Below are 18,518 nucleotides of genomic sequence, written 5' to 3'. Positions count from 1 at the left end.
CTTAAATAGTTATTACTCACTGTTATTGAGAATAATATGAATTTACACTTTATGGGGTCTCACACATGCAGAAGGGTATGTGTGTATGCACATGTATCTCCTCTGTAAATCTGTACCATGCCTGTGCCATATGGGGGAAGGAGAAGCAAAGCTTCCATACATAAATGTCTCAGTTCATCTAGTTTTCTTGGGAAGCACAGCTGTGCTACCTATGATGGGAGAAAGTGTGGGTGTGGTTCAGAGATCTGCTTGATTCACCCCTGCCCATCAGAAATGAGGAGGGCCACTCTTGTTGAATGGGTGTAGGGGGCGCAGGGTCACAACAAATGGTTGGAAGAGTGGAAGATCAATCAAATGGAAGGGCCCAGGGAAAAGCAAGGACAGAATTGAAGTGCTAAGGGCAAGAACAGAGGAAGAGCAAAACTGAAATCCTGAGAACTGAGAGTTTAATCCTGGTATGTAATTTATACATACCACATGTGTGGGTTTAAGTATGCATGCTGTTGTATTTTTCTTCCCATCTTCCATGGCTCTAGCTTGCAGTAAGGGTTGGATCCTAGTAGATGCTGTCATTAGACAGCGTCTGAACTCACTCTGTGGAAGCATTTTTTATTAACAGCTGTGAACAAGTCCTGAAGTCACTGATACTCCTGCTAAAGAGCAAAGCATTTGGTTTTTCTTGAATTCCAGGAACAAAATCTGAAAATTAATATTATGCTTATTAGAGTAACAGTGGAATGGTCAAAGAGCTAGTGTGGAACTGGAGTGCCTAAAAATAGGGATATTTCAAGATGATGAAGATATTGGCAAGTTCCTATTACCGTAAAAATATTGCAAGACAAAAAGCCTCTTCTTTGTGACATTTTTCTTTAATACTTGAGTTTGACAAATTTTAACACAGAAGGAGTAGGTATTGTGGGTTGAGCACTGAAGACACTAGCAGAATTTGAGACTTCTCTCAAGATTTCAGAGGTGGAAAGAGGGAGTAAGTCATTATGGGAAAATATTTGGCTCATTTTTAAGACCTGAAAAACAGTCAATTCAAGTAAATTTCCTACACTGCTTGTCAAAATCAGTGTAAATTATAATTTGCAACATCACCAGATTACAAGTATGTGTTTTCTACCAAGGGCTACATTTTTAATGTTGTAATTTGAGTTTGACAAGAGTTTTTCTGTAGACGAGTCATCTAAATCTAAAAACTGAAATAGAGGGAAAGCCATGAATAGGAAGAAAGTTTAACAAATTCAGTTTGAATTTTTTAACTATAGTTTTTAATCAAGAGCGTCTAATATTCTGAAGGACATAAATAATGAATATATTGTTTCCAAAACCAGTTTAATTCTAAATAGCCATTTGTGATTTTTAAAGGGTAATGGAGCTTGAATGACATTCCTGTGTTGCATGTTTTAGAACAAGGGTATTAAACAGGATTCCTGTTAGAATGATAGAAACAATTAAATCTCACAGAGAAGTTGATACTAGTAGATGTATGCAAAACCCAACTGAATGCTCAGGGTTGTAAGCCATGTGTTTCCAACTTGTATCTGCAGAGCAATGTTGTCTCACCCCTAGGAATGCCCAGAAGGAGCATTCACAATTTCCTTTCTGTTGTGTAGGAGGTATTTCTTACTCCATTTTACAGCTAAAAGGAAATACACAGTGAGTGGACACCCAGTCAGCCAGTGTTCATGGCTATTCAAACAGATTTAGAGGAAAGTGGCAGAAATAGGTGACAGGTAGCAGCATGAAGAACTGTAACTACTATGATGGGAGAGTAAGAGGGATAGAAATAATGCCAGTAAGGGCAGGGCATCTCAGGACTTAATTTAACCTTTGCCACAGCTGTTAAACCCCATGAATTTTTCATTTTGATCACTACAGCACTGAAAATGTCTATGCTTTGGGACGTTTGAGAAGAACATTGATTTTTTTTTCTACATTATTTGATGCTTGGATTCATATACTGATTTCTTTTAGCAAAGTAAATATCTTTTTCATGGTGAGTTCCATGTTCAAATGATTACACAGGTATCCATTCACTACATAAATGTGATCTTTTCTCCACAAGACACATTTTATGCTTGCAGCATGTAGAGAATTGCTCATCCTACTGTCATACTTTTTAGGTTCTCAGTATTGTCACTTATTACACTGTGACCTCATAAGCCTTTTGAATAAATTTATTTTCAATATGGTCTTTTTAATTGTTAGATCATGCAGAATGGTCGAAAGCACCAAGCTTTCGTGCCTGGCTCGTATTACAATGTAATTTACTGGACACAGTACTAGACCACAGTTCAGAAGATGAATTCTTTCCTGGCATCATCTCCAACCACTCACTTGTTCTCTTTCTTCCTGTCTCAAATTCTCTAATTGTAAAATGAGCTGAAGTTTTTGTAGAAGTGGAAGTTGGCTTGGGAAAAGTGCTATATAAGTGCTAGGTACTATTATTGCACAATATTCTGAAATAGTCTTGTTAAAGTGATATGATGGTGATTCTAATACCTCATGTTGAATTTTTTTCCCAAAATAATGTTAGATTTGTATTTGACTCTATTAATACTTTCTTTTCCCTCCCCAAAAAAAGGGAAAATAATCCATATGTTAAACATGTCAAGGAGCTGCTGTTCCAGCATGCTGAACAAAGCTCTTTAGACCACTGTCTCTTGTTCTTTATTGTGATCTTTTGTCATCTGAAGGGTCATTTATTCCCTTCTCTAAAAATCTACAGACTAATTGTGTAGTGTGTAATAATGGTATAATATGTTCATTACAGTTCTTCATCCAGATGTGTAAAAGCGTTGTGAAAGTGCCTTAGAGACATACCCTGTGCAAAATTTTAAGGCAACCATGTGAAATAATCTTACTTTACTTAAACATTATCACTTGTCCTGACTGAGAGTTAAGATGCCTGATGTGTTTTGTCATCCTGGTGACAGCCAGGGCTCCTCACTTCCATTTTTCAGATGGGGAACCCTATAGTAAGAACCCTAATGGGATGAGCTCAAATAAGATGATGTAACTAATTAATCCTTGCAAGAGCAGCACTTTGAATACAGTTGTTCCAGTTAATCACAGGACCTCATTTCCATCCCTGCTTTTCTGGACCTCTGCTTATGTGGGCATCAGCATTAGCCATGAAACTGAAAGTCTCCTGTGCCATCAAGTTCAGGCAAGGAGACACGAAGAGTTCATGGATTGCCAGTTGCTGCTCTGAGGAAGTGCAGTTCAAAATCCTGCTTTGGCTATCATACAGTTATCCATGCTTTTCAAGCCTTTTCAAACTTTGCCATTTTTCAGAGAATAACCTTTACTTCTTTGGTTGTAGTAATTCTGCTTAGGGGAGAGCCTTTTGTAGTGACCTGCTCACTTTAGTGTAACAATCCTGTCATGGTGGAGCGAACAACTGAAGTAATGCTTAATATTTTACTTTATGATTAATCTTCTACCATTCCATTTTGGAAACCGTGCCTTTCCAACTTCTCTCTTCCTTTATACCCATATTGGCATGACATCTTTTACTCAGTAAATACTGTTAGACTGGGATGGGCCAGCCTAGAGAAGAATGCTGTCCTTAAGATGATGTCAACATCTGCTCCTGGTCTTTTCACTCTTCTGGGGAACAATTCTGCTGCTATTATTTTGCTATTTAGTAACTAATGTATCTTAGAAGAGTGTATTCTCTGTCCAAGAATTTAATATCTATGAACACAAAAGAACTGATCTTGATACACTGTTCATCTTCTTTCTGATCCCAGAATGATAAGACTAAGATTTCCAGATGGAATTTTGTAATCTGCAGCTCTGGGATGAATTAAGCACTCACAACAGAGGTGTAGCTGGACTGTATCACTGTCTTCGTATTATTCTTACAGATCAAAGAAGAACACAAATAGATACTTACATTCTAAAACATTCAAAACAGATGGCTGGTTTCTTTTTGTACAGATTTGTGCTTTTCAGCAAAACAATTGCAAAAAGGCCATCATTCATTTCTGCCAAATGAGATTATGCCAGGTCTGTGTCTTATTTTCTCTTTTGATTTGCAGCTGAATATGATCTCCTACGAGTGGCTTGGTCTTTTTAGCAAGTAGGAATTCTGCACTCAGACACTATTGTTTCTGGCTACTTCCAGGACAGTTGTTGCTTGCATCTTGTGTGATAGTCTGTACTATCTCCCAATTACTTTACCATTTAGATTTCTTGCAGTGCTCATCCATACCCCAGAATGCAATCATGCAAGGTCAGAAGCTTCTACAAACTATGAATACACTGCTGGTGACATGAAGGAGAGGGAAGCTGAGCCCTGGCACTCATGGACAGGATAGAGACAGAAGAGGAATAGCTGCAGCCAGGCCCTGTTAGTTGTCAGTTAGGAGGAAAGAAACTGAGGGAGAGGGGAGATGAAGAATATTAGAAAAAGAACCAAGACCAAACCTGCTTTCCAACATATTAACTATGAAAATAAGCTCAAGAGAAATGTGCCTAAAATAAAAATTTATAGGGGCAAGTAGCCAATCCAGACGCTATATTTTCCTGGCTGGTAAAGTTCATAATAAATGATGGAGATGTCAGGATTTACAGTTCCAACTCATAGTAGGCTCACCACAGGCAGTCCAGCTACATCTGATTGTTTAATGTAACTTTTAGATAAGAACTTATATATATGTGTGTGTGCATGTCTGTGTTTATTTGTGGGATTTTGCATTTGAATGTAGAGCAAACAACTCTAAAAAGAACTCCTAAAGACAGGTAAACCAGGTGTTTGGTGGCTTCATGTGGCTTTGCTTTGAAAGTATCTTTTATCAGGTAGGGAGCTGCAACAGCAGAATGAAGACCCAGTGTTAGAGAATGACAAGACCAAGATTCCTATCACCTGCAGACAGGGAGGTTATAGTTCATCTGAACAGGAAAAGCACTGATTGTGTTCTCTGGTAGACTACTTAAGAAATACCTTCTGTTTTCCATTAGCAATGGAACAGACACAGGGAGACAGAAGAACACAGTCCCTGATACATAAGCATTCCCATGGACACAGTCTCCCAGTGCATGTGTTCTGCTTTCAAACAAAAGCATGTTAGCCACTGTTTCCTTTTATCCTTTGTAATAGGAATAAGCAATAGACAAAATACAGCACAGCAAGAGATGTGTTTGCTTTCTCGTTCACTGTTGCATGGATAACAAGTGCTAGAAAGCTTGAATGAATTAAAAGTATAAACAGGTTGTTCTTACTTATTCTGAAACTGCTACGTGCTTGTAGAGTAGGAATCAGCATAAAATCTAATGGATTCTGTGAAATCAAAACTTGCCTAACTACACCTGCAGAAGTTTGATCAGGAGAATGTTATTTAAATCCACAGTGTCATGTGCAAGCTGCAAATGGTTATTAAACTATTTGTACTTGCTGTGGGAATACTTTTTTTTCTCTTGATAATATTATCATTGTCAGTATCATAAGTCTGACTTTCTATAGAATTTAATTTACTCTTCCAAATTTTAACCTGGTAACTAACATAACCTACAGGAACAAAATGCTCAAATGAAGGAGATTTTAATATATTGAAGATTTTAGATTCTCTTAGGTCATCCTGTTTCGCTCCAGAACTAAGCTTCTAGGTTGCTGGATTCCAAAGAGATTTTGAGGACAAAAGAAAACTTAGAGAAATAAAACAGCATTTCAGTTTGTAAGTTCTGATCTCATCTTGCATTTAAGCCACAGATTCCTCTCCTGTGTCTCAGCTGGGGAACAGGACTATGGGCTGTTAGAGAGGAAAGAGATGTGAGGTGTGCACAGTGCAGTTAGTTATATTCAGGAGCAAGAGTCTGGGCAAATGCTTCTGCTTTTGAAAGTCAGGGATTGACGAAACAAGTAAAATTCAAGCTGTATGCAGACACCCCCTTCAGCTCTGCTGAGGTACCTCGTTCCTGAACGTTCATCTACAGTAGTCCCTGCTATTCCTCACGTGGCTCCCCTCAAGCATTTGCTCCGCAGCCCATGTAAGCAAAAGTTGCCAATGTCATGAAAAACCACTTCTGGATTTGTTATGTATAAAAATATTTTAGAAGTACTTGCTCATTTTCAGTGCTTTAGGAATCCTACCAACCCACTGCAATTCTTTGCTTCACCTACATGATGGGGAAAAGGTTTTATTCAAACAGAGGGAACTAATGAGAAAACTACTTTCCCTGGTTTGTGTTTTCTCTGTTCTTTTTTTCTGGTCTGGATTTTTCCCAAGGTGAAGAGGGTGAACTCTGGAAATCATTAATCCATGGGATTTGTTCATGGCGTATAAAAATTTCTAAAATAATTTGCTATATAAAAATGATTTCCTAATTGATTCTGTCAGAAAGGAACTGAGCAAGACAGCTCTGTCAAAATAGCCAGAATCTCTTTCAGCTCTTCACATATGTTGTTTTGTTTTGGTTTATGAGGAAAAAATTATGAAAGTTAGGTTTAAATCTTTTTTTTTTTGTCTTTAAAACAAATCTAAAGAAATTTAAGCCTGTCCCTGCTCTTTTGTGTTGTGGTCTTCTGAAGAAACCAAGTATCTCTGTGCATCAGTGAACTGAGCTGAACTGAACTGAGGTCAGGATGTGTCTTTTTGAGAACTTTCTTCTGTTTCCATTTAAAATAATGAAGGGAAGACATCAGTGATAAATTGCTCTGAATTTGGGAAAGCTTTGCACATTCTGAGCCAAATTCATGCCTCATAAAACTCCATTGCGTTCAACAGTTACAAGATTATTGTAGTTGAGCCCTCGTGTTTGTTGCCAAATAAACACAAATGGTCTGAGCAAGAAGGCCTAATTCCATTTGCCATGCAAATACTTCCAGACTGTGTCACTCGGTATCTTTAGTTTATTTCCATATCTCCCAATATAAGATATTTATCTATATAGGCAAAATTTTCTTGTCTGGCAATATCTATAATAAAACCCAGATACAAGGAGGTATCTGAGGATCCACTATAATGCATTCCATCTTTTGTTAAATTTGTCAGGTCCTCTTGGAATAATTTCTTTTTAGAATAAAAAAAGGTACCTACACAGTTTTTGTGCTCATCTTCTCTTATATAATGGTAGTTTGGGAAGCAGGTTCTGTTGGGTAGCGTAGTTGCATCTGTGTGTAACAAAAATTTGAAAATAATTTTCCACACTCACATGAAAGATGTGATTGAGAGGAGATAAAGGGCTACCTCCATTTAACTTGTTCTCCAAGTATATTTGTTACATTCAGTCTGAAGTTCTGAGGAGACGTTTGGTGACATTTTGGGTTTATAGTTGAATTTTTTTCAGAATTCCATATTTATTTGTGCCTTTGCAGGATCTACAATGTGAACTCATAGTCTATAGAGCAGGCTAGCAAGCTAAGTCATTTTTCAAATAAATTCCTTGAAAACTTTCAGATTCACTCCATCTCCACTTCTTGGTAACACTCTCGATACAAAAACACCATCATTTTGACCTTGTGTTGTTTACTTTGACACCTGAGATTACTTGTCTGTTTTATTTTATTTTCTTCCTGATATAGCTGCTTTTACAGGGATTTTTTTTCTAAAATATTTAGAGATTAATGGGTAAGTTAAGAAAAAGATACTGAAATTTTTGATTGCAAAAAAAAGACTACTTGTCTGCATCACTCTGCCCTTTAGTGAGTATATACATGCAGAGTACATACACTCTAAGGGCAAGCAGGGTAGTCAAGCTAATAGGGGAGTATGACAGCAGTCCTGCCAGTGCCAAATGTACATATGGAAACTTGTATTGCCATTGCTGTGTCAAGTAGTTGTTATTTTCTCCTTCTTTTTTGCTTTCTCAGAGAAATCACAGGCATGTATCTGTAAGAAAAAGATTATTGATGTTGATCCACAAACAACATGCACATTTATGCATGATTCTGATGACTAAGGCAAGCTGTGTAAGGAGATAACTTTTACAAGGTCAGCTGATGTAGTTGTGAAAACAGACAGGCTTTTAGGGGTGCCTATAAGACTTTACTCAAAATGGGAGCTGCAGATTTTTTGTTAAGTAGAAATTTAGAAGGTATTCTCTGAAATTAGTAAAGTTAATTACTTGGTTCTGTGAAAGAAAAGTGGTTGCTTCCTTCAGAGAAGAAGAGAATGTTAGCAGGGAGAAAGGTGAGCAGGTCATTAACCCTCCTGCCTGGAGAACCCATAATTTAAAGCTGGTGGTGAATTACACATTGATTAAACCCATACTTTATTCTGCAGACGATTATGGATAGTCGGTATCGCGTTTCTGTCCTATCAACAGTGCTGCACTTATACCACCCATTCACTGGTTTCCTTTTTCATGTAACCACCTGTGTGGTTTTGTATATTTATGATAGACACTGCTCAGCCAAACTTTTGGACACCGCAGTCTCCGTATGGGAGAGAGGTGTATTCATCTTTCACAGTCAAAGTGACCAAACATTTAGATAGGTCTCTCCAGCTACGTTCAGTTACAAGTACCTCTTCTTATCTATACAGTGTGTATATACATATTTATATGCAGAGACTTTGCATAAAAAAACTTTTAAATGCAGTTACCCGTATTTCAGCTGACCATTGTACAACAACAGCAGGTCTACCTCTGAATAAGCAGTATAATTTCATTCTAAAGCTTTTCTACCCCAATGAGTTGTAAAACTGCAGTTACGTTCCCATTTCTCATGCTCAAAGATTTTTTAAAAATCTACAAAATTTAAAAAAAAAAAAATATGTTGTTTCCAAGTTGAATGTGTTTTGGAGCATGTTCCCAAATGTCTTTATTAGTTGGCTGAGATGGCTTGGGTTTGTATCAGAGATTTGTCAGGCATTTCATGTTTCTCCCTCAGAGTTGTAGTGATTGCCTTTTTTAGTGAAACAGACTGTCAGACTTAGCTGGCCATTAGCAATATTCTGAGCTTGAGGGTACATTAAGCAGACTTCATTCCATGCATTGATGAGGATGGCCTAAACCTATCAGGGCAATTAATGAATCAGGGCTGCTTTAGAAGATATTCCTGGGTTTGGTCTGTTTATCCATTGCTTTCCTAGAAAGCTCTACAGCTCTGAGCAGATCATGAGAACGCGATGTGGTTTATGAATCCAGCACTGCCCTGCTTTTCCACTTAGCAAATGCTCTTACACCCTCTTGAGATAAGGCAGTGGCAGCTCTGCTGTGTGGGAAGCACAGTGCCTCTTGCTAAGTGGCTAGTTCATATTAGATACGGCAGGAACGCAGATATAAGGGCACTTCCTACTTGACTGACAGTGTTTAATGGATCCCAAGTGAGAGGAATGATTGCTCTGTGAACAGCTTTGGGAAGGCTGCTAGTTAAGAACTTTCACACGCCTCATTTGGCCTGTTTCCAGCTTGAGGTAAGGGGGAGGGGTACAGGAGGAATGTGTTTCAAAAGGGGATTTATTTCTGAGCGATCAGATGCAACTGTTGTATGAAAATCTTCCATCCTTACTTGCTAGATAGGTCTGCTTTCTTTTTATCAGCGAGGGTTTCTGTTCACAAAGAATGACCGGAAAGGTTGGCAGGTCGGATTCTTTTCAGACTGGAATCTGCACATCTGATGGATATTCAATAGATTGTGGTATCTAAAAAGAGTACAAAGCAGCTACTACATTGATGGGACAGCTAGTTATTAGATGTTGACTACTGCTTTTGCACGGTTTCATTCTATAGAAAACTAGTTTTTTAAGACGTGATATTCCATCACTCTACCCTCTGTGGGCAAATCAAATAGTAAGAAAGATAGGAAAGACATTAGTTCAATTAGAAGCATCACCGGTTTTCACCTGCACAGTCAGTACACTTTCAGATCATAATCTTCATAACAAATAAGAAATTGGGGTAAATAGTGCAAATTCAGTAAATAACCAAAGCTGATGGATATAATTGGCTAAATACAGTTTTGCTGGGTAATGGAAGTGAAATGTAACTGTGTTGACGTTATTAAAATATCCCTTACTATTGCCCTGTGTACAGGAGAGCAGAGTATTCTGCCCTGCTGCAGTTTGCAGTCACTGAACCGCAGAATGGGTCAGGCTGGAAGGGACCACAGTGGGTCATCTGGTCCAACCTCCCTGATCCAGCAGTGTCATCCCAGAGCACACAGCACAGGTTCTGGAATATCCAGTTGAGGGAAACTCCACAGCCTCTCTGGGCAATCTGTTCCAGTGCATGGTCACTTGCACAATGAGGAAGTTCTTCCTCCTGTTCAGATGGAACTTCCTGTGCATCACTTTTTGCCTGTTGCCTCTTGTCCTATTACTTGGCACCACCAAGCAGAGCCTGGGTCCAGCATCTTGACACCCTCCCTTCAGATAGTGATAGACACTGATGAGGTCTCCTCTCAGTTGTCTCTTCTGAACAGGCCCAGATCCCTCAGCCTTTTCTTGTAAGAGGGATGCTCCAGTCCCTTAATCAGTTTTGTTGCGGGACCTGCCCCAGGAGCTCCATATGTCTCTTGTAATGAGGAGCCAGAACTGGACAGAGCACTCCAGATGTGGCCTCACTAGGGGTGACTAGAGGGGCAGGATCACCTCCCTCAACCTGCTGGCAATGCTCTTCCTAATGCACCCAGGATACCCTTGGCCTTCTTGGCCATAAGGGCACACTGCTGGCTCATGGATAGCTTGTTGTCCAGCAGGACCCCCTGCTGCTGCTTTCCAGCAGGTCAGCCCTCAGCCTGTACTGATGGGTGGGGTTATTCTTCCTCAGGTGCAGGACCCTGCCTTTGCTGAATTATAGACAGTTCTTCTCTGCCCACCTCTCCAGCCTGTTGAGGTCCTTCTGAAGGGCTGCACAGCCCTCTGGGGTATCGGCCACTCCTCCCAGCTTTGTGTCATCAGTGAACTTGCTGAGGAGGCATCTGCCCCTTCGTCCAAATCACTGATGAATAGTTGAGATGCTGGGACTAGTATTGAACCTTGGTGGACACTGCTAGTGGCAGGCCTCCAACTGTGCCACTGATCACAGCCCTTTGGCATCTGCTGTTCAGCCAGTTCTCAATCCACCTTGCTGTCCACTCATCCCATCCTCATATAACAAGCCATTATTTTGATGTGTGTGTTTGTATCTGCAAACAGAGGTTGCCCCAAGGCTGCAGGTAGCACTGGGGTTTTCAATAAAGCACGTGAGGTCACTCTCTCTGAGGGTTTCTTGCCTGTCTCCTCTACCATGGGTACCCTCTGGCTTTTGGTAGGCACTGGCACCCTCATGTTCTGGTGTAGGCTTCTGAGCACAGCTAAGCTCAGCAGGACAAGGATCCTGACATTAGTCAGCTGCTTAGCCATACCTCCCAGATCCTCAAACTCTACAGAAATTAATCCATGTAGAACAGTGTTGGAATCTAAATAACTGAGCCCTGACAGCCTTATTAAAAGGGGTCAAAGCCAGGGTCTCTGTTGAAAGTAATGCCAACGCCCTGTTTCTGTTGACTCAGAGATTATCTCACTCCTTATTCATTAGCAGGGTCAGAGGTGTCCTATTGGAAAGATATCCCCGACCCACTAACAAACAGCAGGTGCAGCCTCTGCCTGGAAACACAAAGAGAAGTTGCCAGTACTCTGGCAAGGCTTTCCAGCTCTCCTTGCCCATGTACATCAGTGCCTGTAGCTTCAGCACCTCATTTTATGGAAGGGAGGCACTAAGCCCAGTTCTTCTTAATTTTTCATCAGTTTTAAACCTTGGAGTTTTGCTTTACTGCATTTTTGAATATATGCCCACAAACATCTGTAACAATGTGAAGCAGTGTTCTTGTGGGAGGTCATAGCAAAGGATGCCCAGTATGTATTTATGCACTTGAGCTCTTTGTTTTTGTGAAAAGATGAAAAAGGGTTCTTCGGATACTTTTTATGGGAACTGGATGACTCCAGTTTGACTTGCATTGAGGAATAAGGATTAGATTCAAATTGGGTAAAGTATAGTGAAATAAAATAGTACTTTAATAAAGTCCTTTGATTTTAGTTTTTTAGTCTATTGTATAGAATCTGGCTTGCATTATAAAAGTCGTTGCCTTTTCAAAACTACAGAAGACTATATTTTAACTATATAAAAGACTATTAAAAGTTATATTTTAACTTTCTGTTGAAGATATGTTGCTATCCAGTTTCTTGGCATAATTTGAAATTAGTCTGTTTAGACCATGTTTATTGCATACTTAATTTACAATTAAATATTTGTTGGCAAAACTAGCTAAAAATCTATATTGCCATTGCATTGGTTGTGGACTGCCACTCTTTATCAGAAGAGTTATTTTTTGGTGAAGTAGTTGACTAAAGCACTGTTGGATATCAGTAATGCATTCAATTTAATATCATTTCATTTTTCACCCCTATAATTGTTGTTTCCTGTACTAATCACACAGCTGTCATCACCACACCCCTTCCCCAGGGTCCTTGTTTTTTTCTGCTTCAGCTGGCTGGTTGGTAGGTTAAGGGCTAAGAGTATAGAGGGAAGGGGGATGTTCAAGTTTCTTCCAGTATGAAGCTGAACAAGATTGTAACTTAGACACTGATCTTTCCCTTCACTGCTGCTTGGGTCTCAGACTGTTCCTCACTGTGTCTGTTCTCTTATTTCAGATAATTCAGCCCCTCTTAGAACTTGATCAGAATCGCAGCAAGTTGAAGTTGTACATTGGACATCTGATAGCCCTCTGCCATGACCGTGACCCCCTGATTCTGCGTGGACTCACCCCGCCTGCTTCCTACCACCTGGATGATGACCAGGCAGCTTGGGAGAAAGAGCTGCAGAAGATGACCCAGGAGCAGGTGAGTTTGTGGTCTGAAGTTCTGAACAAGGGCCTGAACTGTTGATGTGGTCTTACTGATGTGCCACACCAAAATGCTGTGAAACCACTGGGTAAGTGGTGAAAACAGGTAACAAAGGTCAACTCTTCAGCTGATAAAAGGAGTCAGTAATTTTTTTAATCATTGCCATTTAACATTTATTATGGAATTTCATCTCTTCCTTTATCTGTACTTGAGACCATACAGCTACACACTTATGGGAGATCAAACTGCAAGATGCCACTATTGTCATGTTTTAACTGTTAACAAATTTTAGCTGCTCTTTATAATTGAATGTAGTCATCGGGATCTTAAATCTTATTTTAATTTCATAGACCATTTATATTTCAATTGGCACATTTTTATGAGTCACTTTATATAAAGTGTCCTTGCCTTCCATTACAGTATATTCTGCCAGTAGTTTTTACTGCTTACCACCTTACCTGGATACCTAAATCAAGATTTGGACTCAGTGTGCTACATGTGATACACCCATGCTTATGTACACACACAGTGACTTCAGAAACCCAACCCCATATTTCCAGGAGATTTGGAATATGGAACTGAAATGGTTTAATAACAGTTTGTCTGATGAAGTCTCCACAAGAGACTGTCAATCTAGTTATAAATCAGATACTGAAATAATCTTCTCCAAGATCTGAGGATGTCTTGCTTTCCTTAATCCCTTTATTGGCAGTTTTTATCTCTTGGTTTTAGACTACAGTTCACCATTCCCTACAACCCTACAATTCCTAATTCCTTCCTAATTTCTCTTTTGAATTTTTTTATTTTACTATTGTACTCCTGTGTTACTGAATGCCTTTTTTTTTTTTTTGAGTTAAACTATTACAAGGAGCTTGCACCTCAACTAAATGTGACTAGTTTTGTCTTTTTGACCATGATTTTGGATTATAATGCCAATTCATTCACTATTTACTTTTATATGTCTTATAGCAAACTCTATCCAGTGTGCACACAAACTAGTGTAATGCCTATGTAGTTAAAAGGGGATTTGTGGGTCAGTGAACACTATCTTGAGCCTGTCTCAAACAGTTCAGCTCTGGTTTTCTTCTTTTGTGATGTTAAAGCTAATTTCCTTGAACTTTCAACTCAAGACTGAATTTTCATTCAAAAATTGGAGAGAGCAGCCAAATTGCAGGAAGCCAACAGGAGCATGTCTAAAAATTCAGAAAGAAGAGCAGACCTCTGGAGATAAATAAGCCTGTAACAGGGCTGAGATGGTACAGGACAGTCATTCTTTCTCTTTGTACCTGTCTTCATACATTTATTTGATTCAGCATGTGCTGTGTGCCTCAGTCCATATCTACATTTCCCTCTTATAGGCATGGCACATTCCTTTTCCCTGCAGAGCCTCTTGGGTTCTGTAATCATTGATACAGAATTAAAAGTTCATCAGTGTAATGCAATGCCATCTTTCTTTAATAAAGAGGTACAGCTCCTATGTTATAAATCAAAACATGAGGCACTATTTTGAACCACCTTCTCTGTCAGGGTGGGATAAAGCAGTGAGTGACAAAACCTGTGGCACATATGGGAGGCACCTCTGAAAACAGGAGTAAATGCTGGATATGGGCAAAGTTTGGATATCCCTGGAATAAATTGCCTTTTTAGTTATAGCTGTGATGGTCTTTGTATATAATCAAGATCTGTGTGGATAGGTGATGTTTGCTATTTGATCAAGAGATGTAGGTAAAGAAAACAGGAAGGGCTTTCTTTGTCGAGTTCTTCTGAATAGACAGCCGAGAACAGAAACTGTTTTTTCCAGTTCTTTGTACTGTTCTAATAAAAGATAATATTTCCCATTAAAACTTTGCTAGTGCATTAACAACATTTATGGGTTACACAGTAAAGAAAGCATCGTGAAAAACTGTGAGAAAAAAGAATTGCCTAAGTTGTCCTGAAGAAGAGAAAAAAATTATTTTTCTGTCCTTTCACATTATTGTCCTAACCCTGCCTTGCTGTCACCACAGTTGTTTAAAGTTACTACTCCAGTTGAGATTCCCATGCATACAACTGAAATAAAATGTAGCTGTCTCTTCTGCTTTCCCATACTCACTTGGATTGTATTTAAGGAACTTCAGTTGAAAAACACAAATTAATGATATATTTCAATTTACAAAGCAGATTTTTCATTTAAGCCATGGAGCTTTTCTGTTTCTAACTGCAGAATTTCCTTTGTGCTTAAAGTATTCCCATGGGGGGTGGGAATCAGTTCTCCAGATTCGCAGAAGCCCATCACGGAATACCCATTTTACATCTTTGGAATTTTAATGAGTTTTGTAAATTACTTCAAATCCGGTGCATTAAATTCAGTCCTGTCCCTTCTAATATGATCTTCTGTAGATAATGCTTCACAAGTCTCAGTGGGAAAAAATTAATCCTCTTGAATGTTAAGAAGTGCTAACATGATTAGGGAGGATACATTTAGCTGAGCACCAATAACATTTAAGAACGATGCCATGTATCCACTTCTCACCAATGAGACTATTTAGTATGGTTTGGTTGTTTTGGGGTTTTTCTATAAATAGGTGAGAATTCATTTTCATACTGCTGCTTTTGGAGCTGTGATTTCCTACTGCAGCAACTTTGACTGACAAAGGTTGGTCTTGCTGTGTTTCATCACTGCCAATACACTCTGTAGGTCTCTCATACCTGCTGGGGAGGCTCAGGTACAAATAGCAGAAGTTTTCTGTGGCTTCTTTTAGTAGGTACAACTAGTATATGAAGTTAGATGTAAGCTTGTCACTCTTCCAGCAGTCCACAGTGACCCACAGAAACTAATGTACAAATAGTCGTTGGAAAAGTATCTGCCAGCATCAACACCATGTGCCACATAAATAACTTTGTGAAGTCTCAAAGTTTGACTGATAGCTGGTGCCTCTTATGTAAAATAGTATCTTTAAGCTGCCATTAAGGTCAGTGATAGTCCTGAGTGACTTCAATTGATTGTAATCAAAAGATAGGGCCAAGAAGCTAAATCATTTTTTGTTGGCATTTTATCAAAGACATTTTGTAAGGGTAACTTGCTGTAGTAAAATTTTGGTCCATTTGTAATGAAGGCCTGAAGTACTTAGGAGTATATGGTGTCTCAAAACCTAATCTAAAATAGCACTAGTCCAATTTGTGGACAATAAAGAACCATGTCATTAAGTTATTCCAATGGTGGAAAATATCCCTTTGAGTCAGTTCTGACCCCATGTCCCCAAATAAGTAGCCAGTACCATTTCTGAAACTGTCCTCCTTCAACCAGTTCATGTCCAATTTGACTTTTCTTATTAAAAAACTGAAGTTACCACAAGGAAGGAAGAATTTTCCAAATCTCGACACCAAGAAATACAAATTCCATTCATTCATTATGAGTAATTGCATTATCCTAGCAATTTCTATTAAATGCAATATTTTCTTTCGCTTTGTCCTAAAGGTATCATTATGGTAATATTCTTGAGCTCTGTAGAACTACTGCTACGTTTCATGTTTCAGATAGTTGCCTCTAAGTCCAGGATTTCATTCCTGTATTAAAGGAAATTACATTAAGAACATAATTATATGGTCCACGTTTTTATTTATAGTTTGGGCTTTGTTTTGCTCTTATCTTTACAAAGGAAAAGAATGGAGTAGAAACAGGAATTTGCTGAAAAATGTCATTTCAGTGTGTCAGAGGTGGTGTACTGTGCTGTGGTGGAAAGGCAGCAGTGTGAGAAAGTAAAAAGAAACAACAAAACAGAGCAACAACATATTAGAAGCAGTCAACAGTGTTTGTTTTGTTAATAGTTTATGGACTATTAGAAATGTTTCTTACTGCTCTAAATCCATCTTCAAAATGTGCAGAACATCATAATGTGGAGAGCCTCTTATTTTCAATAGGTCCTGCAGTGACATTCTGAAAAACACCACTTCTTCCAACAGCAGAGGACCTATACAATTAAGATAACTTTTTTAACCCAAGGAGTAGGAGGCATTTTTCTCCCTGGCTCTCTGCCATCAGTGGCTCTTTCCAGCCATACCCAGCATGTCCTGACTTCATCCAGGCTGCTGGTTGTCCTGCCAGTTTCTGCTGGCCCCCAAACTCCATTTTTTTTCCCCACACAATCAGTCTGTCCCTCTTTCCCCAGAGGTGTTTCTGGCAGCATTTGTGCTGTGACCTGGACATGGACAGCAGCCTTTAAGACCTGGGCAGATGCATTTCCATGAGATGCTCTCTCAGAAGTCACCTGCTCTGAGAGCGTCTCACCCCTCTACTAACACAGTGTTGCACCCATGGCTGCTTCGCTGAATTACTGAGAGGCACTTTTGAAAAATCTTTATGATCACAGAAGAGCCTTTATACTTCCCTCTCCCTGTGTACCAGCTTCAGCCAAAGAACAGACCTTCTAGAGATTCCTACTTACTAATCCTCTCTCAAGAAATCAGGAATGTCTTTTCTGCTCAGCTGCTCGAAGCAGAGGAAGGAAAAAGGTGATAATGTCACCTCACTGTATCACTCAGAACCTGCTGTATAAGCTAAATAGTCATGGCTTGTTTCCAAGGAGCATAATTTACATTGCACATAATTCACGTTTCACTCTCAGCAAAGTGATGTTCATCTTTTCGTATGAAAGGACACCAAAGTGCATATATGTAGCTGTCAAATTTCATTTTAAAATTGCATATTTTCTTGCTAAATTTCAAAAATATTGAAAACATATTTTGATACAAGCAATATTGTTAGTGGAATAAGCTTTACTCTAAATTACAAATAGCAATGTTATAAGGCTCCTGTCTGCTTCTTTATTCAGATCCCATTTGTTTTCTTACTTCTGTATCATCTATAAGAAATTACTCAACTTACTTAGTTTCTGTAAAGAAATTTCTCTGATATATTTTGCATTTAGTCATTCTAAATTACTCTATTTCTTCAATTTTACCCTGTCTTCCTTCTCTGACTGCTCTTCCATCAGCTTGTTATCTTCCCCACCTGATTTATGTCATTTATTTTTAATTTGTAATCTTATGGGAATGCATAATGTATTTTAAAGTTAAACAGTCCCCTTCTGGTCTCTGTTAGAAATTAGAAGTAATAATTACAACCATTTATATCCTTCTTTGCGTGCAAATGTATTTCCTGAGTTTAGTGGAGAAAGTAATGTATATAGAAACTCTCTAAAATTTTACATTTTATAGTACTTTAAACTTTTATATTTAATCTTTTGCGTGAGGATGAGAACTTGGGATCAGTGCCATAGTTCTTAAATACTGATTAAAGTCACAAACATTATCTTTAAGTTGACCGTGTCCATAATGCCATAACATTATTCATTTTTATTTGTGCATGAAATTGCTAGTTTTAATTAAAATATATACTATCAATCAGTATCTTTAACTATTCCTGACTTGAGAAGAGATATAAATTGAAAAACATTGGTTTCAGGACATGCTCAAGTGTTGTGTATGTGTGTGTGGTGTCTCAAAAAATTAATGTGGCCTCATTTCAAGCAGTTCCTACAAGCAGATGTTGTAGCAGCCCAAGCTATTACCTTGTTTTTTCAAGGACAGCTCACCTCTCCATATGTTTTGCTCTTAGTAACAAGTTCTGTTACACTGGTCCTTGTTCTGACACCATGGTCCTTGTGAAAGCTGGTGCTGAGCTACTGCTGTGGATTCTGCTTGGCTTTTTATTTTCTTCCCAGTTAGGAATAGTTAGTGATAATGATTGATAGGATATATTTT

General features: G+C 38.7%; 1 protein-coding gene across 14 annotated transcripts in view; it reads left to right on the top strand.

The window, feature by feature from the left end:
* Positions 1 to 18,518, top strand: part of ERC1 (ELKS/RAB6-interacting/CAST family member 1) — a 273,988-nt gene that overhangs the window by 249,329 nt on the left and 6,141 nt on the right. For 12 of the 14 annotated variants that reach the window (XR_010430601.1, XR_010430603.1, XR_010430602.1 and 9 more), the window contains one exon: positions 12,585 to 12,773. Coding sequence is in view for 8 of the 14 variants with exons in the window: in XM_064654578.1 (XP_064510648.1) it covers positions 12,585 to 12,773 (189 nt within the window). In the remaining 6 variants the exon portion in view is untranslated. Of the gene's footprint in view, positions 1 to 12,584; positions 12,774 to 18,518 lie in introns of those variants that run through there. The other 2 variants (XM_064654582.1, XM_064654581.1) reach the window with 1 other exon arrangement.

Source organism: Pseudopipra pipra, chromosome 5 (genome assembly GCF_036250125.1).
Source record: "Pseudopipra pipra isolate bDixPip1 chromosome 5, bDixPip1.hap1, whole genome shotgun sequence".
Lineage (NCBI taxonomy): Eukaryota > Metazoa > Chordata > Aves > Passeriformes > Pipridae > Pseudopipra > Pseudopipra pipra.
The sequence above is the reverse complement of the archived record's forward strand: the minus strand, read 5'-3'. Positions and strand labels throughout refer to the sequence as shown.